Source organism: Agelaius phoeniceus, chromosome 3, assembly GCF_051311805.1.
Source record: "Agelaius phoeniceus isolate bAgePho1 chromosome 3, bAgePho1.hap1, whole genome shotgun sequence".
NCBI lineage: Eukaryota > Metazoa > Chordata > Aves > Passeriformes > Icteridae > Agelaius > Agelaius phoeniceus.
Genome location: NC_135267.1, coordinates 50,237,601 through 50,264,703, shown reverse-complemented (window position 1 = coordinate 50,264,703; position 27,103 = coordinate 50,237,601). Strand labels below are relative to the sequence as shown.

The following is a 27,103-nucleotide window of genomic DNA, read 5'->3' as shown; positions in this document are numbered from 1 at the left end:
TACATCCGTCGTAATCCTTATTTACATCGTAAATTTACGTTGTTCAGGGCAAGGTCCTCATTCTTCTTTTTTACTACATACATATTCTTTTTCTTTACTATGTACCAACGTGGCATAGCTCCGTATGGACTATATGTCAACATAAAACTGGCCATAATTACAATAGTATGTCCGAGGACGCTCCCAGTGCCCGGGACGGGGACGCAGAAGGACATGGGGACACGGGGGGACACGGAAGGTACACGGGGAGGGCACGGGAAGGACATGGCGACATTCCAGACCCCCTCGGCCAGTCCGAGCCTCTCTCCCCTCACGCCCAGCCCGTGCGGGCCCGCAGCGCCCCCTGCCGGCGCGGGCGGCCCGCTCGCTGGCTCGGCGCTCGGCCGGCGCTGCCTGCCACACCAGCAGGCGGCCCCGCGGCCGGCGCGCACGCGCGTGCCCGCGCTCCCTGCGTGGCTGGCCCGGGAGCGGGGCCGGGGGCGCGTCCGGCGGGAGCGGCAGCGGGAACGGGAGCGGGAGCGGCGCGGGCAGCGCTGTGAGGGGAGCGGGCGGCAGCATGTCGGCGGCGGGCGGCGGTCCCTGCGGCCCGGGCGCGGCCGGCCCGGCCTCGGCGGCAGCGGCGGGCGGCGGAGTGTCCATGTTCCGCTGGCTGGAGGTGCTGGAGAAGGAGTTCGACAAGGCGTTCGTGGACGTGGACCTGCTGCTGGGCGAGATCGACCCCGACCAGGCCGACATCACGTACGAGGGGCGGCAGAAGATGACGAGCCTGAGCTCGTGCTTCGCCCAGCTCTGCCACAAGGCTCAGACCGTGTCCCAGATCAACCACAAGCTGGAGGTGAGGGGGCCGCCGTGGTACCGGGCGGGGCCGGGCCGGGGGCGCATCCCGGACGTGCCGCGGTGGCCGGGCCCTGCCCCGCGGCCAGAGGGAGCTCCCCCGGGTTTCCTCCTGCTCGTTCCCTGCCCGGAGCAGCTGAGGATGGTTCACCAGGCCCCGCGTTTTAGGATTCGGGCCTGGCCGCGGCCATCCTCCCTCTGGGTTTGATAATTCCAGCTCTGGCATGGAGCGGTGCGTGCCAAAGGAGTTCTCTGTGATGTTGAAAGCAGGAATTTTGGGCAACAGATGCTGCTGACTGGTCTCCTCTGCAGTGAGTCAGGACGAGAGGACACAGTCTTAAGCTGCACCAGGGGAGGATTAGGTTGGACATTAGGAAGAAGTTCTTCACAGGAAGGCTGGTTAGACATTGTGCTGTCGAGGGTGGTGATGGAGTCGCAGTCCCTGGAGGTGTTTAAGGAAAGACTTAGTCTGGTTACCGTGATGGTGTTTGGTCACAGGTTGGGCTTGATGATCCCAGGGTTCTTTTCCAGCCTAATGTATTCCTAGATTCTGTGAATTTGGAAAGACTTGTAAAAGAAGGGACAAAGGCAAGATCGAGGTGCTTAAAGCTTAGAGTCAGTAGTCAAAATGAGGACATTGTTCCTCCTTAAAAGTAAAGGAAACAGAAAAGTGGATTGGGCATGGACTTTGACAGGTCCTCTTGTTCCTTCACACTTCAAAGCAGATCAAATAGCTTTCTGCCAAGCTTAGTAACTGAAAATAATAGCAGGGGTCACACATTCTGTGAGGAGAAGAATAACTGGCCTTCCTGTTGGAAGGTTTTCTTCATGCCTGATACAGAGTTTCAGACAGGCTGGGAGAAAAGAAGCCAGAGCCAACTTACCTGGTCCTGATGCTGCTGAGAGGCTGGGCTGAAGAAAGGTCCTTTGGCTTGTGAAAGAACTGGAGTGCTCTGGAAGGAGATTCTGGAGAACTTTATGGTCATTTTGTATCTATCCAACCTGAGTGTCTTTGGTTTAGTAGGTATTATTTGTGGTGTCCTCAGCAGGTGTGAATGTGAGCTGCCCTCTTGTCTTTTAACTACAATTAGAAGGCTTTTAATGTTTCTTCCTCAGTTACCTTTTCCCTGGATTAAAGCCTTCTGTTTTCTTCATTGTCTCTTGTAGGCTTTTTGGACTTCTATACTTTTTAGACTTCTATTGCTTGTTCTTTTAACTTGTAAGGGTATAGCAGTAAGAGGAGAAATTCTGAGACACCGTGAAAATATGGGCTTTGTAAGAGCTTCAATAGACAGAATTCCCTTCTTTCAGTCCTTTGTGTTTCACTTATTATAATAAAAGAATCTTAGAGCCTTCAAGCAGTAACCTGCTCTTCTGAAGGTGTGTCTTTCAGTAGGAAGTAAGTAGATTGTCTTTGGTTTTAATCAGATTTCTTCCTGGTATGAAGACATTGTTATGTAAAAAAACCCGTGGAATTTTACAGAGGAGCAGGATTGTTTAGAGTAGAACAAAGATCTCGTTAAACTAGGAATTTTTTTCATGTAATTTTTTTTTCCACAAGAATGATTACTGTAGTGATATTTATATTCCTCTGTGTGTTTATGTTGATATGCTGTCTTATATGTGGAGTGAGATATATATTTATATGTATATGCACACACATACGTAGTACCGACCTATAAAGTGGGCTTCATGAAGTACAGGTATAGTAAAATGAGATTTTTGAGTTTACTGTAGATAATCAGAATTTATTGCATATCGCAGAGGCCTGGTGGGTTGTTGTGTGCAGGCCTGTAAACCTAGCGAGTTTTCGGGTTATTTTAAGAGAGTGGATTTCTTTGAAAGGTTGTTTCAAGCTTAAATGTTTTGAAAGGAATTGATATAACTCAGATCCTGAAAGGTTTTTTGTATCTAATTTAAATCATCAGGAGCACCTAAAAAACTGAAGATCTGTGCCTGAATCTCTTACGAATTGAAGAGCAAAGGAGCCCAGTTAGCAGTTGTTAATAATTAGCATGATTTTTGTGTATGCTTGAGGTAATTGTTTGATAAAAATGATACTGATAATCTAGGGTGAGTGCTTTGGAAGTGAATAAAAAGTGTTACTTTGTAAAGTATTTTTAATACTGTGAGTAGTATTAGTAGTAGTAGTATTGTGTATACATACAGAAGAGTTCTCACCTCTCCAATAGACCTTTAGAAGACTTTAGTATTGCCTTGAAGGTTGTTAATTTTAAGACCTCATGTTTATTGGCGTCATAAACTTGAAATGAAAGCTGCCATTTAAAATCTGCAAAAGATGGAGCTGCTCTGTTGAAAATGAGTGTCCTGTCTTACGTGCACAGATTTCTAGTCAGAAGCCCCAGTGACCAATATGAAGAGTACAGTTACATATTTTGAAAGAAATCACTAATATCAGTACTGGCATTTAGGATGTGATTGGTGGTTTTACTTCTTTTTTATAATGTGAGTTACTGTACTTCACGTAACTTTTAAGGTTGCAAGCATTTGTTAATAACTCACAATTGTAACTTTATACTGTTTTACATTTTAATACAAAGCTTTTGTCGCAGTTACAAAAATGTCTTCTGTAATAGTTTACTTGGGTACACTTATTCAAGCCAATAAATTAGATCCATCTTGAGAAATACTAAAATAGTACCAATAAATCCTTTATTTGGATTAAAATAATACTTGGACTGAATCTAAGCTTGTCTAAGCTTACTCCTGAAGCTGCATTTGACTGGACTTGTCTTACTGAATAAGTGATTTTATTTCATAAAATAAAACAACAAACAAAAAGTTATGAATATCATTCTGTTGTTTGTGGATATCATTTCCTTGACCAAAACTGTTGAGTCTTATTATAATATTACAGGCAAGAATAAAATGCAGTTCAGACTTTGGTTTATCCACTTTATCAGCTTAATACACATTCTCTCTGATTGGTACAGTCACTCTTAAGAGGCACAGCTTGAGGTCTGGTGGATGGAAGCTCCTGCTGTAGGACTTGCCAAAAAAATTGTTGCCATCTTGCTGTATATCTACTGCTAGAGAGAGGGGTCTAGGTAAAATATTATATGGATAGTGAAAGAAGTGTTCCAGGAAGACAGTAGTTTCCCAGGAGGCAGCTATATGTTGGCAGTTCTGGGCCAGGTTATTTTTAGAAGGAGCCTGAAGGTATTTCAGATGCACAGGGGATGTATGCAAATAAATTTACTTGTGCTTAGCATGGTGAAAGTTTATAAATCTACTACTGTGCCAATAATATTTTCAGTCTTAAATTAAACTAATGATATGTTGGGGGGAGGATTTATTTTCATAATTTTCCTGCTGGTCACAGTAGGACAAAGTTGAATTAAGTAGCTTGTCAAAGAGGAGGAAAAAAAGGTGTTTGGCTGTACAAGCCACTGTCTTTTGTGAGATCAGCTTCATTTCATTGTGAACAAATGGAGAAGTGTATCTTGTTTGTAGGATAGCAGGGGCCTGGGTCTTTTAGAACTGGTGACAGACATTTTGATAGAGATTTTTTGTGATTCTCTGTTGGAAAGCCATATAAATCAGCAGATGCATGCTGGTGGTCAGTGTGTGAGATTTTAGAAAATGTTTAACTGAGAAACAGTTCATAGGTTGTTTTTTTTTCTTGTTTGACTGTCACTTGACTGTGGCATTGTCTAAATGTCCATTTCAAAAAATAAGAGTTCTGTGTATCTGCAGTTTTGTAGAAATAAAAGAAGTAGGTCAATGTGCCAGTGAAAACTGAGCTTGACTTCAGCTCTGGCACTTAGACTGCCAATCTGATTCTGCAATTTTAAATGAACAAGCTAGAAAGGAATGTTTGGTGGAGCACACCCTGTATCTTGGCAGATGTGTTAAGCCTGTGTATATGCTAAAGCTGAGGAAACCATGTATGTCTAAGAAGTTAAATGTAGTTTTATGTCTGTGGTTAAGTTGGATCAGCATGTTTAGAGGAACGTGGTTCTATAAGCTGAATTCTTATGTAAATAGCTTGTAACCTATTCAGTTAAAGCACACAGAATGATGTGGGTAATATGAAGATGTATAGATAAAAAATCCCAACTGCAAACTGGAAAAGCTAAGTGTAGGTGGCTTTATGTGTATGGTGACTTTCCATAAGCATGCAAGTCCATCTTATGGAACACACTGCAAAGGTACAGTCCTGCTCTGTGTTTGGCACTACTTTAATCAAGGTAGGACTATATGCCTTCTTAAGAATATCTCTCTGGATTTGTTGTTTTTTTCTTGCCTCTCTTATTTTGTAGCGAGAAATGCACTTGTTGAAGCCCAAGATATTTTTTTGTCCATGTGAGGTGTGTATATACATACATATAGAATAGTTGCAATAGCTTGTTTACTTTTTTCAAATTTCATTAATATTTCCAGTAGTTACTGAGGTATAATCTTATTAATTGAACTTTTAATACTTTTTCTCTTTTGTATTAGAAATCTGTTGGTACTAGATAGAGTATGGTTTTTTGAAATATCAGTGGAGTGAGATTTGGTCCAGCTAATTTGATATCCTAAAATCTGAGCATTTTTCGCATATTCAGGAAATATAGATTTACATGCATTTTTTCAGTCAGCTTATATACTAAGTTGTCATTAGTGTGATACATATAACTTCTATCAGAATCATTATGCCCTTTTTAATTACAATTATGCCTCTACTTAATTAATATTTTCCTGTATCAGAAGCCTATATACTTCTATACAAATTTAACTAGCCTAATTCATTTTCAGTCTGTATGTGGTAAAGTGTTTTCCTTTTCTGTCTCATTTGTTGGGAGCTACCAAAGAGAAAGTGAGAGGAAACCAAAATATTTGTTTATATTTCTTACTTTATTTTACTGATTTACATTGCATAGGTAGTATAGATTTCAAAATAATGATAACAATAAAACTACAATATAACTTCTAAGAACAGATTTGTGTCTTCCTGATAAGCAACTAGAAGCATGAGCAACCTGACAGAAGTAGTCATTGTGAGGCAGTTAGAAATTTGTCCCTGTCAGCAGAGTGATTAAAAAAAAAGTGATTTGTTCTTCTGTAAGTAGGTGTAAACAGAATAAAACAGTCAAGCACAAAGTAAAAGAAACAGCACAAAGTAGCAAGAAACAGTAGCCGGTATTTAAATGATAGAGGTGAAAAAGATCAGTCACAGGTGTAAAAATGTTGGTGGATGTATCCATTTATGTAAATGGAAACCAAATTTTTAAGATGCTTTATTTAAGACCTAGTATTATTATTTATCCTTTGATTGTGGGGAGGAAAAGTGTGCAGATAATTACATGCCCAGAATGGTCTTCAGCAGAGAAGATAAAAAATTAGGAGTGTTGCTTTGCATCCTTTTAATTTGCTAACCCTGAATGTTTTGTCAGGACTGGAATAGAACCTGAGAAATGGAGCAACTCATTTGTCTTATCTTCTGTATGGGACATAATAAAAGTGGATTAAATTAATTTATGATTCATTTGTGTCTTCAGTATCATACATTGCATTTTTACCAAGACTACTTACATAGCTACACTACCATACTGTTTATTTAGGGAGTCATTAGTCATAAATTTTGTTGTTCATGTTCTTATTAGCCACATGATAAAGATTGTTTTGTTAAATTCAGCATTCGCTAAAAATTTAAGTCACAAAGGTCTTTTTTGGGGTCACAATAATAATGAAATAAAGGCTTTTATTATAATCTCATAATCTGTCAGTATAGTCTTTTCCAATAATATCTTGAAACATTTTCCTCTTTGACAAGTGGTAAGCACTGTGGTGAAATTGGGGGGGTTATCATAAAAATACGGTTTCCAAGTGTATCATTATTCAGAAACTCATTTTGTGCAGTGCTGTCACATTGTTTAGCTTTGCAGGGAGCACCATGAGATTAAACAGGGCTCTGCTCTGTTCCATGGTTTCTTACTCAAAGCAGTTCATTAAACTTAATGGGGTTGTGTGACAAATTGCAGCAAATGCTGCTCAGTAGGCAGGAAAAATTGAATAGTCAAGACTGAGGAAGAGTAGAGTGTTCTTATCTTTTGGAGAGCTGTAGGCAAAGTGGTGAAGTGATACTGGTGAGATAATGGAGACAATCCTTTCCTCAAGGAATTAGAGAAGTATAATAATTAAGAGTTCTGGCTACTTCACATCAAGGGGCTGATGCAAGGGGACCCCATGAAAGTGTGGCAGTGCAGGCCAGGCTCTGTGGTTGTTGTTGTTGTTGTATATCTGGTGTCTGAGTGTGCATCTGCACACTGCAGCAGCTGTCGCATGTTCTGAAAAACTGTTTTCTGTCCTGCACTGGTGTAATTTTATGGGAACACTAAGGAATAATGATTTCATTGTTTGTAAAGCATAATTAAAACTTTTATTTTTTACCTGCATTTGCCTTTAAATGATGTTTCCATCTTTAAAAAAATGCCTCCAGAATGAAATAAGCAAATATGCTAGCATCATATCTATTGCTTTTTTGTGCATGTGCTGGGACAGGAGCCACAGAGTAATTGCAGCATTGCAGTGTGTTCTGTTGTGTTTCATGATCCTGGGTCCTGCAGCCTTTAAATCAGAAGGTTAATAGTCCTGATCAGGAGTGAAATGTTGAAATACATAAATGCATATGTTGGTAAACTTTATGGAGTCCAGTATAAATTACATAACGACATGCTGCTGAGGAAATAAAGCACCTCATAAACTTGATTTGTCTGTGAATTTTGGTTTGGTCCCATAGCAAGATACATAAAGACCTGTCCTTTAAAATTAGCTATGAAATATATATATATGTACACCAGAGGAGTTTTATTAGTAACAGAATCAATGGAGCTTGGAAACCTCGTGATTTGTGGGGAATGGAAGTGTTGAGCACTTTTTCAAGTCTCTAAGACCTTCTGATTCAGGCAGTTCCTGTTCTCTTGCATGATCTAGGAGTTTCCACATCACAGCATCCTTTCCTTTGCCTTTTCATCCCTACATTTTTTTGGTGAGTTGGCTGGACATGATACAGCAGCTCAGTCTTTAGCTCAGAACTGCACATGTGCTCTCTGTACACCAGGATGTCAGCTTCTGTCTCTGTGAGGATTAAACAAATTAGCTAAAGATTTGGGTCTTCTCACTTCTCCCTCTTAAAGGGCACTAATCTGTCACTCTTTCCTACTAGCAGCTGTTTAGTGTAAAAGTTGTGTGTTGTAGGAATTTTAATCATACACACCTTTACCCCTTTAATAGATTCATTTGTGTTTAGAAAATTAATTCAGTTGAAATCAACAGGGAAGGAGGGTGAAATAGGGAGAAATGTAGACATACAGATAAGAAAATAGCACTAGATGGCCCTGTTTAGGTAACTAAAAAATTCTGATATGAACTCCTAGCTTCTGGCAATCGGAGATTATATGGTGGGGAAAAAAAATCTTTAGAAAAACAGTTTTCAGACTTTATGATTTTAGAAGGCTTGGCATAAGAATGAATAAGGTATATGCTAAAGAGCTGAAATTAAACAAAAATTAAAGGCATTTGATGAGTGCTAGTCACTTGAGGCTACTAATGGATCCTTTGTATGTATCTAGCTTCCCTTCACTGAAAAATCTTTGAGTTTTCTAATATGTTTGAATTATGTCTAGACTTTTTTTGAGCTAGAAATTCATATACCAAGAAGTGCATTCATTACACTTGAGTTGATTCTGGTCTTCCTCTCATTTTTATTTGCTGAATAATGTGAACAGTGCCACTGTCTTGCCCTAGTAGTGTGCAGGCCTATGACCCAGCTTCCCAGTTCAACATGGCTCCACTTTTGAGTGTTCATGTCTGGGCAAGGTGTAAGCCAAAGATATTTTTTAATAACTATTAGCTCAAATGCAACTCTTGTCCATATTGCAGAAGTTACTGCAATGATAGCTCAGAAAATGAAAAAGCTTTTCCCAAAGCTAAACCCGTTGTCGTTACTTTATCTAATGATGCCATCTCTCAGTTTGCCCCTGTCCGCCCTGCTGCTGCTCTCCCTATCAGTAGTGGAGGTTGTTTCCTGTCACCATGGTGTGTAAGTCACTATCATCCCACTTTGTGAAGTTTTCTCAGTTTCTCTGTGTTTCCCCTCGTGCTTCAGATCTTCAGAGGTTGCAGTATTGCCATCTTCTAGTGCCTCGTTCAAGCAGTGGTGCTTCTGAGCAGTCACACGTAACTTGTGGTTTTAGCATCTGTCTGCTTCCTGTTGTGCACTTCTATACAGAAATACCCAGCTGTATTTGTACTTCTGTTACATTTATTCATCCTTCCTTGATGTATTTACACCGTAAGCTGTTTAGGGCAAGGTCTATGTTCTTGTTTTTTACAATATATAAATTTAGTATAAGATCTTTGAGTATGTCTCTGAGATCTAATAGAAATAAATTATTTTTGGTTAGTGATTCTAACTATTCTGTTAGAATAACTAATGGTCACTTATCTGTGAAAAACTTTCTGACCATCATATAAAAATATTATATAAATTGATTGGAAGAGACTTAAATACTAATATTTTGTTCTAAGACTCCCGATGAAAAACACTAGTTAAAACTTTAAAAACTCCATGACTACAAATGCAATTAACCCCAGCATTTAAGAGGATGTTTATTTTATTGACAGCTTGAAATACGTATTGATTGTAAGATAATGTAACAAACTCAACTTTTTGATAATTTGTAACTGCTTGAGCAGGCAATAAGAACTGTTGATTAAAACTAGGACATTGTATGCATTCTTTTGCCTAGAGGTTTTTAAATTTTTTTTTAATTTTTGACATGTTCTGTGGAAGAAATATTAATTGCTTGATGCCATGATTTCTCTTCTTTTATCTCCTATGGGAATAAAAAGAGTAGTTTATAAATTCTTGAATTATTTCTCTTGAATTGGCATTTAACTTTCATAGCTGTAAGACCTTTGAGAAATAGAAAATACCTGATAAATGGCAAAATATGTCCCAAAATTGACTAAATATGTGATTAGCTTTTTAAAACTATTTTTCTGGTATCATCTGGATGTTAGATTGTGTGGAAGTTAAATGCTGAGTTTTGCTATTTGGTGAATTTGACCAAGATCTCCATTTTACTTGAATTGTAGACTTTTATTTAGAATTTAGAAATAGCCTGTGGTGGTAATCTGAAGCAGTAGATTGATGTCCTGCCTGCTTGTTTTGTGTAGGTGAAGGTTTTCATGATAAATCCTGCTTCCATGACCACAGTCTGGTGGTGCTGTTTGCTGTGCATGGGCTGGAGCAGAGACACCAAGGAGGGAGCAGAGAGAAGCTAAGGTGTAACCTTGCAGTGTGGTGCTTGCTGGTGAGGGGCAATGCTGATCTGCACAGTTGTGTGCTGCCCAGGAGGGTTCCTTTTTTGGCTGAATCAGCAAGTTACGGTTAAGAGGCGGTTATGAAAGGGAACACACTACCTTCTCTTCAACCTCTGCCCCTCATTCTTCCCTGTTCAAAGTTTCTGTTCTGTTTTTGTCGTTTGGTGGCTCTTCCTGAACTCACCTATCCATGAAGCTCAATAGTGTCCTGTGGCTGGATGTTCGTAAGTTCTGCCCCCAGCTGACTTCTTTGCAAATTCTAGGGTAGTTGCAGGTGACCACCAAAATACATGGCAGCTCTCTTTGAGAGTCTTGTTGGAGAGTGCATCCAAATTAAAGGATTAGTACAGTTGCTTGTGCAGCATTAGTTTATCCTTGTCTTTATCCTATTATGTTTATAGAAATTGGAATATAATATTATCTGACACCATCTTTTTCAGAAGAACCCTTTCCTCATGCAGTGAATGGTGCTCTGGGAAGGAATGGCTTTACTGATGGTCCTTGTTTGTGCTCATGATTTCATCTGCTATCTCTGCCCCATCCCTGATTTTTACTGCGTAGCTTCCAAAATTGATGATAGAGAGGTTGAATTTCCAACAGTCTTTTCATATGTTTTCTTTATAACTAATTGAGGGAATTTGGATAAAAAATGCTGCTAGTAAAAGTAATGTAAAGGAAAATTAAGTGAGCTGGCCAAGCTGAGAATGGCAGAACTTCTGTGAAGTAATGTAAAGATTTGTCAGCCTTCATAGAAGTAGATCACAGGATATGAAAGCAGCTTGTTGTGTTTGCATTTTGATGTGACTCTTGTGCCTGCATCAGTTCCTGGGGATAGATTTATGAATTTTCATAATGTGTAAACAGATTACTTCCATTATATATGCTCTTATCATTTCTCATTTTGCTTTTTTTCATTCTGTGCTTTTTATTTATTTAGACCTTACAGTAATTGGAGGGAGGTGACAGGAAAGATGGGAGAGGGACTTTTTACAAGAGCATGTAGTGACAGAGTGAGGGGGAGTGGTTTCAAACAAAGAGCACATTTAGATTAGCACATTTAGATTAGCACATTTAGATTAGATAGGAAAAAATTCTTTTTGTGAGGGTGGTGATGCACTGGAACAGGTTGTCTGGAGTGCCCCATTCCTGGAAGTGTTCAGGGCCAGGTTGGATGGAGCTCTGAGCAACCTGGTCTAGTGCAAGATGTCCCTGTCCATAGCAGGGGGGTTGGAACCAGGTCTTTAAGGTCCCTCTCAACCCAGGCCATTCTGTGATTCAATGATTCTATGATTGAAACAGCAGGATATGAATTTGAATATCAGGTTATATACAGAGTACTATTTTTAATTTTCATTACGTGTTTGACAGTCTTCTTTTGATACTTTTGGGGCATCATTCACCCTGCAAAGCTGGTAGCCATCATTCTTGCTGCTTTGTTATTTGCACAGGGAAATAAATTTGGGGGTTTTTTCCTCCCCAGAACTCCAATTGCCATTCTCTATTAAGTGAGGCTGGACAATATTAAATTGGTCTAATTTAGCTGTTCTGCCACTTTGCCGTTCTACGGGCCTTTTGAATTAGAGTAGATGAGAGAGCATGTGCGTATGTGTATAAAAAAGCAATAAATGTCAGCATGTCAGCTGTTAGAAAGGAGTAAGACAGTAGTGGTCCTACTTTTTTAAAACTAGGCTTAATATATGCAATATGTAATAGTAACAAAATATTGTTATTATGTGAAATTGTGGCTGGGTCAAACTGTGCATTATTAAGGACTTTGTTATCTGCTCTGTACTGTATCATCAGCTTGTATGCTGGTGATATTTTCATTTGCTGTGTTAGTTCAGGTGTATGTCTGCTTTTGTTAGAAGGTGGGTAAACCACAGCAGAGACTTTAACTGTGGCTGGTCGCTGGGGCAATGCAGCTTTGTAAGTAACTCATTTCTCTAAAATTATTTGGCTTTGTAGTATATTAAATAACATCTTACTGTAAAAGGCAATTTCTGCTTTAGAGTTCTTGCAAGGGTTTGCAAATTTTTCGGATTTTTTTGCTATTCTGGCAGTTGAAAGCTGAAAATGCAGGCAGCTCCATTTTTTTTTGCAAAAAGTAAGTGCTGGCCTGATCTGCTGAGGCTCTGCCTCAAGGGACGGAGGGAGGTTGTTCTGTTGTGTTCAGTCCCAGAGATGTGGGACTAAAGGGCAGAGCCAAGAGGCAGGAGGGGAGATTGTTCTTCTTGGCAGCCACATGCTGGAGGTTGGCTCGATCCACCTCATCAGTTGCACCCTGGGTGCTCTGAATCACCTCTGGAAGTGCCTACTTGCCTCTGAATTACTCTGGAAGCTTGAGAAGCTGTCCATGTAAACTATGTACCTGAAGTTAGACCCAGTAAATCCTCCCCACTGATAGTCAAATCCTCCCTGCTTTTTTTTCATTAGCTGATACAGACGTTTTATCAAGCCTTGCAACTTGAGTTTCACTGTTAGTTTGAATGTTAGTATAATGTTGTTAAAATACCTAAAATACCCTGCTTTAATATGAGAGGGCGTTTTTTAAGAATGAGTCATTTTTTGTTTTGGTCTTTATTTCTAAATCTTTTGGATGCAAAAACATACTCTGGGAATTTACCGAAAAATCCCCTGAAATCATATTCTGTGGTTTTTTTGGCAAATAGTAGCTTTAAAGCTTATCTAAATGTAGCTTATCTTATAAAATGCTACTTGAACTTAGATAATAAGTAACTTTGTAAACATGTTAGTATTTGTTCTTTCATTACAGATTTCTGCTTTGTAACATACAACCTCACATGAAAACTGTTTTTAAAATGTTTCAAACCCACTTTTTTCAATAGTTAATAGCTATTTCTTGTTTTCTACATATACATTTTAGGGGCATTTCATGGACTTCTGGTTTACTCAACTAATTTGCTATTTCAGTTGAACTCTGAAATATTTTCAGTTGAAAATAGACCATCTGTAAATAGGATTATTTGACTTCACCACTGAATAATTGTCACTTTACTTTGAGCCATTTTTTTCAGTAAGATTTAATAATTTTACAGTTTAAAATTGTCTTTACATTGCTAGGGGTGTAAATCCTACATAGGTTTATTACCATTGCCTTGTATTGGAGTGAACATCAGCATCACATGCTATTGTCTGCATGAAGGAAAGCTCAGCCTTACTTTTGGCAATATGGTAATTTGATGCTGGTTCTCTGGCTGTATGACTTTTGTGGCAAGCTGGGGAGAAAATCCTGCAAATGACCCAGTGTTAAAGCTGGACTACAGAGGAATGGGTGATATCAGGGATTCTTAACCTGCATTCCACCAGGTGCAGCATTCCTGTACCAGCAAATGCTGTTATGTGTCACAGTTCTGGTGACCCCATTTAATCCTTGCTCTCATTACAATGATGGATTGTATCTTCACAGGCACAGCTGGTTGATCTGAAGTCTGAGCTGACAGAAACACAGGCAGAGAAAGCAGTATTGGAAAAGGAAGTGCACGATCAGCTTTTGCAGCTCCACGCTGTTCAGCTCCAGCTGCATGCCAAGACTGGTCAGAATGTTGACTCTGGGGCTATTAAGGCAAAACTGGTGAGTATGGCAACTTGAATGTGGGATTATATTAATCTTCTTCCTCTCCTGGCTTCCAAGTTCTTCCTTGGAAGGTGTGAATAAGCTGACTACAAATTCTCATCTTAAGAATATTAGCTTTTTTGCTTTTCATAACATTTATAGTTGGTTGTTAGCAACCATTAAAAATAAGATTAATAGTGTCAGAAAAAAGAGTAAGGAGTTAAGAAGTTTTTTTGTAAATAAACCATTTTTAGTGGTTTCTGAAAGTAAAAAAAAAAAGAAAATTTTTTTGTGATTTATAAAGCTTTTGTGACGACTGAAATTGCAAAAGATAATAGAAGTTTGTAATAGAAGCACTCAGTAGACTGCATGTTTTTTTCAAAACTCAGACCTTTACAAAGCCCACCAAAAGTTAACAACAATTAATCTGTGCAGTTAGTTGGCATTTACTGATAGCCTGTGCATAGTCTGCCTTGTTACTAGCCTCTCCACAAATTCAGGCTCTAATACTATGGCTTTGTAAATTAGAAAAAAGTAGAGTAGTGTTGTGTACATGTGGTTTCTAACTGTTGGTATGAATCAAAGTCTATCTCTGACTCTAAAATTGCTTCACAGTTTGGTTGCAAATACCTACTCCCAACGTATGTGGAACATTAGATTAGTCTCTTTGCTATTTTGTCCCATTAATTAATGTACAATAAAACACAGTGGTAGACTATAAGTTTTCAAGGATGCCTAGGATAATCATTGAGCAACAGGAGTAACCCAAATTCTTTGTGTTTCAGATTCAAAAGCTGTAATTGATTAGAGCTGTCATCCTAGGGCTACATAGTTGTATATGCAGTATAAGAGCAACATTTTTTGGATCATCCGCACATAATTTATTCTCTACTAAATCATGGCTACAGTACGGTGAAGTTTATTTAGAGCTCTAAATAATTCTCTTGGCTTTTAAATAAGCATTAGTTAAATATCACCAATATTTTGTCAGAGACTGCAGGTTTACATGAAGAAAATTTTTTAAGTTAACACATCACTGTGAGTGGTTTTGGTCTCCAGATTTTCTTAATTCAACTTAACTTCTGACTAACCCACAGAATAATACTTTTAAGGTTTTTGTTTCTTGTTACCTTGTTATAAATGATTTCTAAAGATATATTAAATTTCCATGCTATTGACAGCATTCTTCTTCCCACAGGAGACAATAAATACATTTTACATACATTGGTTCAGTTTTATCTGTGTTGAATTTGAACTTTCTAACAGCTTAGCCTGATATGCTCTGCTTAATTTCCGTTAGTTTTTCCTTTTTTAAATATGAGGACTAGTGTTTTGAGTTTGTTTTCCTTTGCTTTTAGGGAATTCATAACTTTAAACTCTTCTAGATAAAGAAAGCTATGAAAGTTTGCAAAGCTAGAACAAGCAAAACTGAGGCTGCTTAAATGACAATAAAATGGGACCTCTGATGTTTGGGTAAATGAAACTGTTGTGCTGACCTTCTGGCAGTCAGAAGGTCTCTGCGGGCAAAGAAGAACTGTGTCAACAGAATGTGCCATGGGGAAATAAAGCTCAATTAATTAACTTCCTCCTTTCTTGAGGGACAGACACTCTTATTTTATATGTAGATTCTTAGCATAAATGTATACTCTGCAATCTGTAAAACTGTACACAGTGGTGAACTAGGACATTTTAAAATTTTTAGATTGCTAAGCAGTTGATAATTGTATAGTTTCAGCCAAGTGGAGAATCTTATTAGTGCAATCATAATAACTCTTTGTGAGAGTATGAAGTTGTCTGGTTGAAATTTTTTTTGTGTGTTTTTGAACTTGATGCCTTTTCTGATACTTCTGCCTGTCCTTTATGTCCCTCTTGTAACTCATAGTATGTTCTTTCTGAAAGAAAAAAAATCTATTACCTTTATAATGTTATATTACAGAATGGATTTTCTGTGATTCTTTCATGTATATTGCATTTTTATTTTGCCATTTACAGAGATTCTTGGTATTTTAGGAGAAGGTGTTGTTTTCAATACTACACTAAAGTTAAGTTTTTATAAGATTTTTAATAAATTTCACTACAAAATACCAAAATTGTTGCTAAATAGAATTGTAGGAGTGTGCTTGTTCTTTATGCCATCTAATGAAATATACAGTTTGCTGGTGAAGTCCTTTTGGACTAAGTAATTTATGTTGTTGCATTTTCTTGAAGTTCCTGTTGCCTGTTTCTCTAATTATGGAACTCTTTTCTTCTGTCTTAAGTCTGTCCTTTCTGTGGATGAAATGGTAAGTATGCTGATTGCCATTTTTTTATGTTCAAGCAGTGCTTTTGTTTTGTGCAACAACCTATATATATGTTGGCCTCAGAAACTGGCAAAACAGATCTGGCTTGTTCCTTCATCCCAACAGCTGGCAAGATACTGTGTAGAGAATTTCCTTTGCATTTTAATTTTTCTTTTCTAGATGTGGTGCCCTCTTTCCTAATTCTGTATGTATTCTGTTTATTATTGCTGCAGCTAGTTTGGGATGATATCTGGCAACTTGACATTCTGAAAGATTGTTCTGGCAGTATCTCAAAAGCTGCTAAGATGTTATACAGTTGCCAAAGTATAAACACTGTGCACATCTATGAGTGTGATATGAAGTATTCTGATGTTGTAGTTTAAAAAATCATGTCAGCTTCTCCTGTTTTCCCCTTATTTTTATCATGGGCATGACTTAATATGGTTTACTGGCTGATGTGACAGCCAAAAGCATATGAGCTCAATAATACATAGATACAAATAAAAAGTGAAGCAAACTTGACTTTTATATTTTCACAGTGATAGACTTGAAAGGTTTTTAAACAGCTTTTCTACTTCTATTATGTTACATGCTTCGTTATCATTACTCAGTATTTGGTTTTTTGAAAAGCCACAGAATAGCTGGTAACTGTAAGCTTTAGTCTTCAACCTTGCTGTAACTTTATTTTTTTATATTACCAACAGAAAATACATTTTCTGTTTTCACAACTTGTGCCCTACTATGAACACTAGAAAGCATGAAACTATTCTGTAACTTAACTTCCTTGATTTCTTTTAACAGTTTTGAGACTTTTGTCAAGTCTTTTGACAGTCATTCAAAAAAGTACATGCTTTTTTGGGACATCTTCAGAAATTCTGTATTGCAAACCTTTTAATATTTTTTTATTTATTTCATGTGGTGATCGGTTGGAGACAGTCCATAGAAGGTTGGTTTCTGGGTGTAATTTTGCACCTCTGTCACAAAAGAGTAGTCATAATAATGGAGAAAATAGGAAGAGAACACTTCTATGGGATTGCATTTCCCTTGTATTTTTGTATTTTAGGTGTAACATTTAAAATGCATGACTAAAAGTGATTCTACATAGAAGTGTAACATTTGGCTTCCTGTTTAAATTAAATGACATACCAAATTCAGAGAAAATCAGTGGACAACCTGAGTCTGAATGAGGGTATTTAAGCTTTATATAAAGCTTAAAGCTTTATATAAAGATTAAACCTTATGTAAATACTGTAAAATGTGCTGCTTGAAATTTGCTGGTGTAATCAAGAATCTTTGATCACTTCAGCAGTTCACTTCTCTGAGGGAGGTTGGAATATCCCTATCTTAAATTCTAGTCTTTGTCTTTTTATATTTGTCAAATAATAGGTGTTCTAAAAGTGGACAAACAGGGAGCCTGTACAGCTATTTAGATCACCTTAATGCGATATTGACAACAGGAACAGAGCTAACCGGAACTCTGTATTTGTATACGGACATTGTAGCTGCTGTAAAACAGATGTTAAGTCTGAACTGTGACCCTTCTTACTCCTCAAGTGTGTGGCAGAGACAGCACAGCATGATAGCCCAAGATCAAAATAATAATAGAAAGGACTGGTATAATCTTAGAAGCTCCTGTTCTGAAATGTAGATTAGTCAAAACTCTTGGCTTAGATGTGGTCCTGCAGTTCAGAAAGACATTTGCTGTGGAGTCATTTGCACAAGACAACCCCAACCCAAAGTCCAGAGGCCAGAAGTGGCTTTGTGTGGCCTGTTTTCTAACATGCCTGTGGAGCCAAACTTGATTTGAAGGTGCGTCATCATGGGAATTGCAGAAAGTGAAATGCCTGTGATTTCAGGCAATCTTTGAGCTGCTCCTCCTGAGCACTCTGCTCAGTCACTCTGAATTTGATAGACTCAAAGTCACCTGTGAATTTGATAGACTCTACTGCCTCCCTCATCTGTTAAATACTTTTATCAGTTTAGAAGAACAAAGTACACACTTATGTGTGTACCACATGTGTGTACCACATACCAAATTCAGAAGTGACTTTCTGGCAAAGTCAGTAAATGCTTTCATATATCTGTTGTGAAAATAATTCCATTTGGAAGGACCAATTTTGTGTAGTTTCTCAAATGTGGTGATATTGACCATATTAAAGGTTTTATATCCAGGTTTGGAATAGTGAATAACATATGCACAATTTGATAACAGATTTGTCTTGCCAGTTCTGTAAAATTTTCTATCTGTCCTGTTGCTTCTTTAGTAGAACATCCTGGTTTTATTTGTTTAACAATGTAATTGGTACAGGTACAGAGAATGGGGTTTTTTGGGTACTCCAGGTGTCTTCAGAAATGCATTATGGTGAACTTATTTTTTATTGCTGTTTCAGTTGACAGCCAGTTTTGAAAGGAAACAATATTAGACCCTGTGTCTTTGCTATTTTCCTAGTTAATGGTGGGGGTTTTCTCCCACTTTGTAAACGGCATGCAGAGCAAGATATAAAAGATACACGTTATCAAGCATGCTCTCCTTAAAGTAGATTTTGTAGATTAGCAATCTAATTCCTTATGCACTGGTACACTGGGTATTAGAAAAGGTAATGACTATGCAGTTTGTGTACATTTGGGATAGAACAGTGTGGGACTAATTTATATTTCCATAATTTCTTTTTCAGGGGGTGAAGCACAGGGCAATAGCTTGTTAAAGTGTGGTTTTAATGTGGGTTTTGATTTTGTTTTCTTTGGTTTTTGTTTGGGTTTTTTTTTTTTAACAGAGCTATTATGCACTAATTTTCTTCTAGTTTTGTCAGGGTGTTATTTTCATGTGTAGAATCCTTGGCTTTATTTGTGTGGTCTTCGGACTCTAATCTGGAAATGTCTCTGGCTGGACATTTCTTGGTTGTTTGCATGAAAATAATTGTCATTTTAAGGACATATGGGTTAGGTTTCCATGTCATCATCATCATAATAATAGTAAAAGAGTTTAGTTAAATTGAAATATTTAGTAGCTTCATGGTTACTCTTTAATTTCGAAAATGATATTGCTTAACTTTCAATCTCCTATTTGCAAGACAAGAAAACGTAAAGATGATATTCAGGGTATTTAAATTTTGCCACCTTTCTGTAGGATAGTATGCAAACCACTAGCTGTAGTGCCAGAGTCCCTGCTTTGTTTTTTGGTTTTTGTTTTGTTTGTTTGTTTTGGGGTTTTTTTGTTTGTTTTGTTTTTTTTGTTTGGTTGGTTTTTTTATTTCTTTTCCTGCATGCATGTCTTGTACACAGGAAAATAATTTCAGATTCTGTGTGTAGAAACAGTAAGTGTTCTTTCATTATTAACTTGGATAAAAGCTTTTTAACATTCTTTTCTTTCTTTCTTTCTTTCTTTTTTTTTTGTCATTGTAAAGGAGAGAGAACTTGAAGCTAACAAAAAGGAAAAGGTCAAAGAAGCTCAACTGGAAGCTGAGGTGAAGTTGCTGAGGAAGGAGAATGAAGCCCTCCGTAGACACATAGCTGTGCTTCAGGCTGAGGTTTATGGAGCAAGATTGGCAGCCAAATATTTAGATAAGGAGCTAGCTGGAAGGTATGTGAAGTCAATCCATGCCTCCTAGCATAAGATGTTTGTTGTTGTTTTTTCCTTCCTTTGCATCCCCAGAGGCAGGTTCAAGGTTAAGACTAAGGAGGAAAAGCCTCATGTTTCCAGTTAATTAACAAAAGGAAGAGTAAAAATCCCCAGGGTTCTTGTGCCAGTTGCTGCGTGCTCATGTGCTGTAGGCTGATGAGATGTATGAGTCCTACTGTGCATTGCTTTTCCTGTGGTAATGCAGCATTGTTGTACTCTCTGTGTCACAGGGTGCAGCAGATTCAGTTACTGGGCCGGGATATGAAAGGACCTGCTCACGACAAGCTGTGGAACCAGCTGGAGGCAGAAATCCACCTTCACCGCCACAAAACCGTCATTAGAGCTTGCCGAGGCCGGAACGATCTCAAGCGACCAATGCAAGCACCACCAGGACATGTAAGTTGAAAAGATGAGCCATTACTCCATGATTTCCAGACATGAGTTACCTCTTCAACTTTGTGATTGTTTTCACTTCAGTGTTGTGTTTCTTTCAAATGTTACTTGTAAGTATGTTGTCCTTTTATATGCTGAAGCACAGTTCTGTGCTGAATAGCATATCCCTCTAAATGACCACGGGAGATGATACAATTCATTTGACTTGCCTAGCAACACTCAGTCCTTTTGAAAACTGGGCCTCTGGTATAAATATATGTATTTATGTATATAAATACAACTTGAAAGCAGAATTTTGTAACCTAGGTTTCAAAATGTGGATCTAACTTATTTACAAAAACCAAGAATAATCTTTTTAGCATTAGATTAAACTGAAATTTATTTTAATTTCTTTTCGTAAAAGGCCAGATAAATTGACACTTGTAAAAGAATTATTTGTGGGTTGGTTTTTTTTCCTCCTAAAGGTACTTTTTAAGACAAGACCTTTAAACAGCATTTTACTATGGGTATCTTTGGTAAAACTCACCCAACATGGGACATGTCCTGGTTATCACCCCAGTGTTCAGTACAGAAAACCAGACATTTTCAGCAAGGTGCATTGCTTTGATCTGTTCTAAATACCTTAGTTGGTCAGATGGGTCTTACTGCTTATGTTGCTAATTGTGTGTAAAACCTTGATGGAGAAATACATGTATATATGATTTTAAAGGTATGCATAATGGCATCAGTGACTTAACAAAAGGAAAAAACAAACCTTGGTTTATTTAGTCTCTCTTTTAGATTTGTATTCAATGGCTTTGGTGTGGTTTATTTTTATTACAATAAAAATAAACTCGAGCAAGCAACCTCTTCCTCGGGAGTATATTACATCATCTTCTGTCATTTGGTTACTTTTAAGATGAGTTTACATCATATAACATTTCAGCAGTGATCAGCACTTCTTCATGTGGTCCCTTATGTGGCTGATTTCCTTCTTTTGAAGATAAGTTCTGTGTTGTGCACTAATCAGCAGTGAAGTAATTTAAATAATTATTCTCATCAGGGGTGCATAATGAGGAATCTTTTCTGATTTCACTCCCTTTCTGTAAAGGGGCACTGTAAGTTTGTCCTGCCTAGAGCTAGTCTAAAACTCTCTTGCTCATAATGCTGCCTGCATATAATTATAAAAACCGAAACGCTGAAATGTATCCGTTTTTGGTTCACACATTTATGTTTGTGCTGTGTTTGTTTTTTATCAAACTAGGATCCTGATGCCTTAAAGAAGAGTCAAGGTGTTGGTCCAATCAGAAAAGTTTTGCTAGTTAAAGAAGACCATGAAGGACTAGGAATTTCAATCACAGTAAATATTTGCATTTATTTTCTATGACAAAGAGACAGCAATTCAAGTTTGTGTTCCTGCTTCTGTAAAATCCATGGATCAGTAAATGTGTGGTTAGAACAAATGAAAAAAACATACACAAATCCATATCTATGGTCATAGAACTTCAAGACACGTTTTGATAGATTAGGAAATATATAATTGCTACTTTATGTTAAACTTAAGATTTTTATTTATGTGTAGGATATAGACACTTTAGCTAGGGGTGATTCCAGGTGTAAATATTTAGAAGAGCAGAGACAATCTGAGACCTGACTTCCAACACTTAGCTGTTGTGATTATAACTTTTTTTGAAATATCTGTACTGGCACCTCTCACCTAACAAAATCTGTGTAAACTTTTTAGAACAAATTTGGAAAATTTTGACTACTAGACTTTTATTCTAAATATGAATACTGTTTCTTGCAAGTCAATATGGTGCCTGATATGCTTTTTTAAATGAGGTTTTCTGCTTTTCATGAGTTTATATATGATTTTATAGTTTTATTAGTATTCAGAATTGCATGCTTTGACTTTGAGTACATATTCGAAATTTTCCATTCTTCTGTGGGGAGAAGAATTAAGGGAAACAGCTCATGCATTCTTAAACATTCGTTGTTTGAAGAATGATTTCTAATTTTCTTAAATAGAAGTTGAAATAAGCACTTTAGAAGCTACTATTAGAATGTCAATTTTATATTAAAAGGCACTTCAGTTAATTAAAATTTGCCTTTCTTTTTTTTTAATAGGGTGGGAAGGAGCATGGTGTTCCAATACTGATCTCTGAAATCCATCCTGGGCAACCTGCTGATCGATGTGGAGGACTGCATGTTGGTGATGCTATTCTGGCAGTAAATGGAGTTAATCTAAGAGATGCCAAGCATAAAGAAGCTGTAACTATTCTTTCCCAACAGGTCAGTTTGGACCTGTTATCCATAGGCACATCTAGGTGCTTCCTGTGTTCTGCCTGTTGAATTACCTTGATTGTTAATGTTTCCTGTTAAATAGCGCGTAATGCTAAGATACAGTGATTCTTGAGGCTCTATCACCTTACACTCTTATCTTTTGCAATTTAAGGAGAAAACTGCTGGGTCAGTAGTGGTTCAGTTAAACATGTATTGGCTAATTCTTATTCAGTAAGGCTGATGAAAATCTATTACATTGCCCCACAGAAATAACTATTTAGTGACATATGCTTTACTCTTACAACTGAACAGCTCCAGCCAAACAATGTTTCTCATATGCTTTGTGGTCTAGAATCTTCTTCCTGATTTGCATCCCATTTTCCGACAATTAACACGTGTGCCTAATTTATCAGAAAACTTCCTCTTTAGAAATCACTGTTTGAAATGTACTGGCATATAAGAAATATGGGTAGTTTTAGTAAGGCTTAGCTATAAAGCTGTTCTACTTTAGTCAGTAAAAACTTAACTCGGATACCTATCCAAAATACTCAACACGATTGAATCAGTGTCAACTTAATTGAATTTACAGAAATGTGTTTACAACAGTAAAATGTGTTTCTTTTACTAACCTAGCTCATCTTGGTAATCCTGCTGGGTAGCTGTGCAGTAGTAAGTAAATTCGTATTTTTGGCTACATTTTAGAGAGGTGAAATCGAATTTGAAGTAGTGTACGTTGCTCCAGAAGTTGATTCGGATGATGAAAACGTAGAATATGAGGATGAGAGTGGACACCGTTACCGTTTATATCTTGATGAATTGGAAGAAGGTGCAAATTCAAGTTCTAATAGGAAAGATGCAAATGTGGATGTCAAACCCTCACAAGGTAAGCCTTCTAAATGTGTTAGCTGCAGTTTAATTCTGAAGTCTCAATATGCAAACCAATTTCTGGAAAATACTTTTTTATATTCCTTGTAAAATTAATCTGCTGTCAATTCAATTAACCTACTAATAGACTGTCAGTTCATCTGGTTGGTCCCTCAATGTTTGGCCTGGTTTACTTAGATACAACTGAATTAACTGAATTAACTTATGAACTTTTTTCTTGGTCATCTTTTCCCAAAGGCTGAAATTCAAATTTATTCTTGTCTTTTCCTACCTCTGACTAGGAGTTGTTAATTCCCCTTAACACTTCATGTTGGTGACTTCTTCAGATACATTTTTTAAATTAGAAAAGCAAAGAAACAGTTCCTGTTTTCCTGCCATGCTCCGTTCTGCTAAAAACCTGTCAGCTTTAATTTTAGTAGTCATTTCAGGAAACATTCCAGTTTTTGAAACAAGGATCACTGATCTGTCCTTACCAAGATTGCTTCTTTCCTTAAATCAATTTTCTTTTTAACTTGCAGTGTTTGATAAGAAGCCAAGTATTGATGGACATGAAAATGGAGACCTGGGGAATTCAGTTGAAGCTTCTTTAGAAGACACTGCACCCAAATTAGCCCGTTCTGCTGAGTCTTTATCTTAAAAACTATCAAAAAAAAAAAAAGGCAAAGCCTGGACTGATCCCATCCTTGGGAGCAATTGATAATCAATATTGACTGCTTAAAGTTGCATATACTAGTATAGGTTGAAAAAGGATGATTAAATGTCAAAAGGAACTGTATTACTGTTGCCTGGAAAAAAGGCGGTTACCTCAGGGCTTCATTGTGAGCAATTCTCAATGTGGAAAACTGTCTTTTGCGTGACACACAGTAGTTACCGAACACACAGCATGTGAAATGGATTTCTTTTAATAATAAAAGAGTAGTCCCACCAAAGAGTGGGATTTTTAAAGTGGATAACCTCAGTACGTTCCACTTTTAATCTCATTGATGTCCCTTAGGAAGCAGAATAATGAGTGACAGGCCTAATTTTGACCCTTGGATGTTTTAAAGGGACAACTAATGTTCAGTTTGGTGTGACACATGCTTTAACCCTAGACAGATGGAGGGGACACTTGTTCCATTGCATCCATGTGTTTTGTATTTAGGATTTTTGAACTGTAACTTTAAAGAACACTTTTTTTTTTTTTCCTCAGAATAGTAAGGTGAGAGCTTTTATTTGAGCAAAGACTATCAAAACCCACATAAGCAGTGGAGTGCTTGCTAATCATGATCGTTCAGCCCATGGTAATTTTATGAGTGAGGTTTTTGGATTTGTTGTTTTTATTTAAATTCACCATCATTTGTTCCATTTGAAACCTGCTCCAAAAGTAGTTAAAGAGAGTAGTATGGGGTTTTAATAGTGAAGTTAGTTGAAAAATTACTCACAATTAATGTGAGCCCTTTGGTATTTTTTTCTGAGCATCATCAATTTAGTGTTTGTTTTTGAATGGATATGGTTACTGCTAATGCAGAGTTGTTTGAATTGGTCATTGTTAGCTTGACCTTATGAAATGATGAGTGCTTTTGATGGGTACTGAACATACTCATTTCACATTAAAATAATCCTTAAAGAAGTAAAAGTTGAGTGCACAGTACTTTACAGGAGGTTCTCCAAGTCATACGGTGCCTGGCCCTATCTGTGTTATGTTATGGCAGTCCTATTAACCTATAATTGTCTTACTGTTGAAGCAAAATGTTACTCCCTTTGTGAGAGCAGTGTATCTTAAAATAGTTTTTTATTGGTGTGCATCTAAAGGCCCCTGGCATGTCTGCAGGTGGGGAGGTTGAGGCTGGTGTCTTGAGCAGTTTCTCATGCTCCATTTGTAGCTCTCTTGCTGAAGTGCAGCACACTCCACAGACAAGCTCTACGTTGTCTTCGCACTTACTATTTCAGCATGCAGTGCCATCTTTCCTGTTCACTGCTCTGCAGGCTGTTGAACTGTAACGTGAAATGGTTTTGTACATTGAAAGTGGAACTAATGTGAAAAGATATCTTTGCAAGTGTTAACTGTGTAGGGTATAAATACATAAGAAAAAACCTCAAAGGCCTTTAGAGTAACATCAATTAATCTTATGTTCTAAGTTGTGATGTAGAACACAGTTACCTTGTCTCTCCTAGGAGCACTATATATATTTATATGTTTATAGAAAAAGCCTAAAAATGTATATACTTTATTCAAAGATTTTGCTATTTATAAATCCCTTCACTTCGCTATTTACACGATCATTTTGTGTGTGTGTGTGTGTGTGTGTGTGTGCATGAGCTTCACTTACTCAGTGGAGTAACATTATTTGGTTCATTTTTTATACTAGTGTTTGTCGTACAGCATACTGTTGAAGGTTTTTAAAATAGTCAAGGCTGTACAGTTTTCACCGAACAGAAACTAGTATTTAAAAATAAAGCTGTGTGAAGAAGAAACAGGTCCCCAGGCATGTTTCTTTTTCTGAAGCTTCAGAAACTTGAGGACACATTGGCTGTGTGTTAGCAGATGAATCCACTGCCAGAACTTTTGCATCCAGATTTGTGTTTTTCCTACAGCTACTCAAGCAGAGTGCACTCTGAAACTGTCTGTGGCCTGGAACACATAATGTCCTCTCTGTCAGGAAGAGACAGTTGTAAGCTAAGTTGTGGTCATCTTGTCTTTGAAAGTCATTGCTGTGTGGAATCTTCCTGCAGTTCTTAGAAATTAGACTTGTCCAACTAGTCTTGTAACTTTTTTAAAAGACATTCAATTTTCCTGTACAGTTTCCCTTAATTTGAGGGAAAGGTGAAATTTTTTATTTATTTTTTCTTCCTTACTTCATGGCACACTGTATTTTCTGTTCAATGCATTTGATCAGTTTTAGCCTGAAGTGGAAGAATGTTTCTAGAGTTATTTTCCTAACATTCCTCATCTGCCAGTTTCATGTGATGCTGTGTGCTCTCTTCTTCATCTGCTAGACCTTTCTCTGCTCTCTTTATTTTTATCTCTGTACGAGATCAACAGAAGGAACAATTGCTGAGGAAGATGACTGGGAGTAGACATATCAGGTAGCAGTAAATTATCACCAGATTTCCTTCCCAGCAGTTTTTATAATCTTTATTTAGGAAGCTGTAGATGGGAGGATTTCACTCAGACACTACAGTCTGTACTTGTTACCACCTGATTTAACATACTGGTTTATTTGCAATCATACTGAAATGCTTAGAGATTAATATTTAAACTGAGAAAAGTTTTGCAAGTTGAGATTTCCAGATTCAATGGACAAATGTGTATTCTCCCTTTGTCAGTAACTGGAAGACTCAGTCCTGCTGATTCCCAGAGGCTTAATGAGTTACATTTGGAAGAATTTCTGAGGAAAGTCAGTGTTCAGACTTAACTTTTATTTTTTAAAGTGTAAAACAGTTTACTTGCGTGTGTATATATATTTTTACTTAAAAAATAAAGTAATATTCTAAAGATAATTTTTCAATTTTTTTGGTATATAATTCCTTTCCTATTAAAATCTTCAGTAAGACAATTGTATTTTAAGCTAAAGGTGGACAGTGTTTGTTGGCATCTGGGACCAATGTTAATTAAAAGCATGTAAGATAAGGAAAGTGCTTTACGGCAATAAATTTAACTCTGATCAAAGGTTGTATGTAGTAGTTCCTTTGTAGATGTGTATTCTTGGCAGTGAAGAGGGTTTGTATCCATCTCAATATATGTTAATCCACAGTTGTATCAAACAAAATACAGATATTTATTGTATGTGTTCAAACATAATTGCATTATGGGTTACTCTCATTTCTGTAGCAGATAGAACATTTTGCAAAACATGTATACACCTAGCTAATCTGAATATAATATATTTTTATTAGACTGTAAATAAACATACTCTTCTGCATTGCAGTGATTTCTGCACCTAA

The 27,103-nt window shown here is 37.4% G+C and overlaps 1 protein-coding gene across 2 annotated transcripts; it reads left to right on the top strand.

Moving 5' to 3' along the window:
• Window positions 1-402: 402 nt before the first annotated feature.
• On the top strand, window positions 403-27,103 carry GOPC (golgi associated PDZ and coiled-coil motif containing). Of its 2 annotated transcripts, XM_054629840.2 has the most exons (9): window positions 403-835; window positions 13,595-13,759; window positions 16,000-16,023; window positions 19,425-19,600; window positions 19,870-20,035; window positions 21,276-21,371; window positions 22,139-22,303; window positions 22,997-23,177; window positions 23,698-27,103. In XM_054629840.2, the coding sequence occupies exons 1-9, from the start codon at window positions 557-559 to the stop codon at window positions 23,814-23,816; spliced, it is 1,371 nt and encodes a 456-aa protein (XP_054485815.2). In that variant the 5' UTR covers window positions 403-556; the 3' UTR covers window positions 23,817-27,103. The 2 variants fall into 2 exon arrangements, with proteins under 2 accessions (XP_054485815.2, XP_054485816.2); XM_054629841.2 differs by lacking the exon at window positions 16,000-16,023.

Coding starts and splice junctions, on each gene's coding strand:
- GOPC (XM_054629840.2), top strand. CDS start 557: ATGTCGGCGGCGGGCGGCGGTCCCTGCGGCCCGGGCGCGGCCGGCCCG. Junction 16,024..19,424: donor TCCTTTCTGTGGATGAAATG/GTAAGTATGCTG, acceptor GTCATTGTAAAG/GAGAGAGAACTTGAAGCTAA. Junction 23,178..23,697: donor GGATGTCAAACCCTCACAAG/GTAAGCCTTCTA, acceptor TTTAACTTGCAG/TGTTTGATAAGAAGCCAAGT.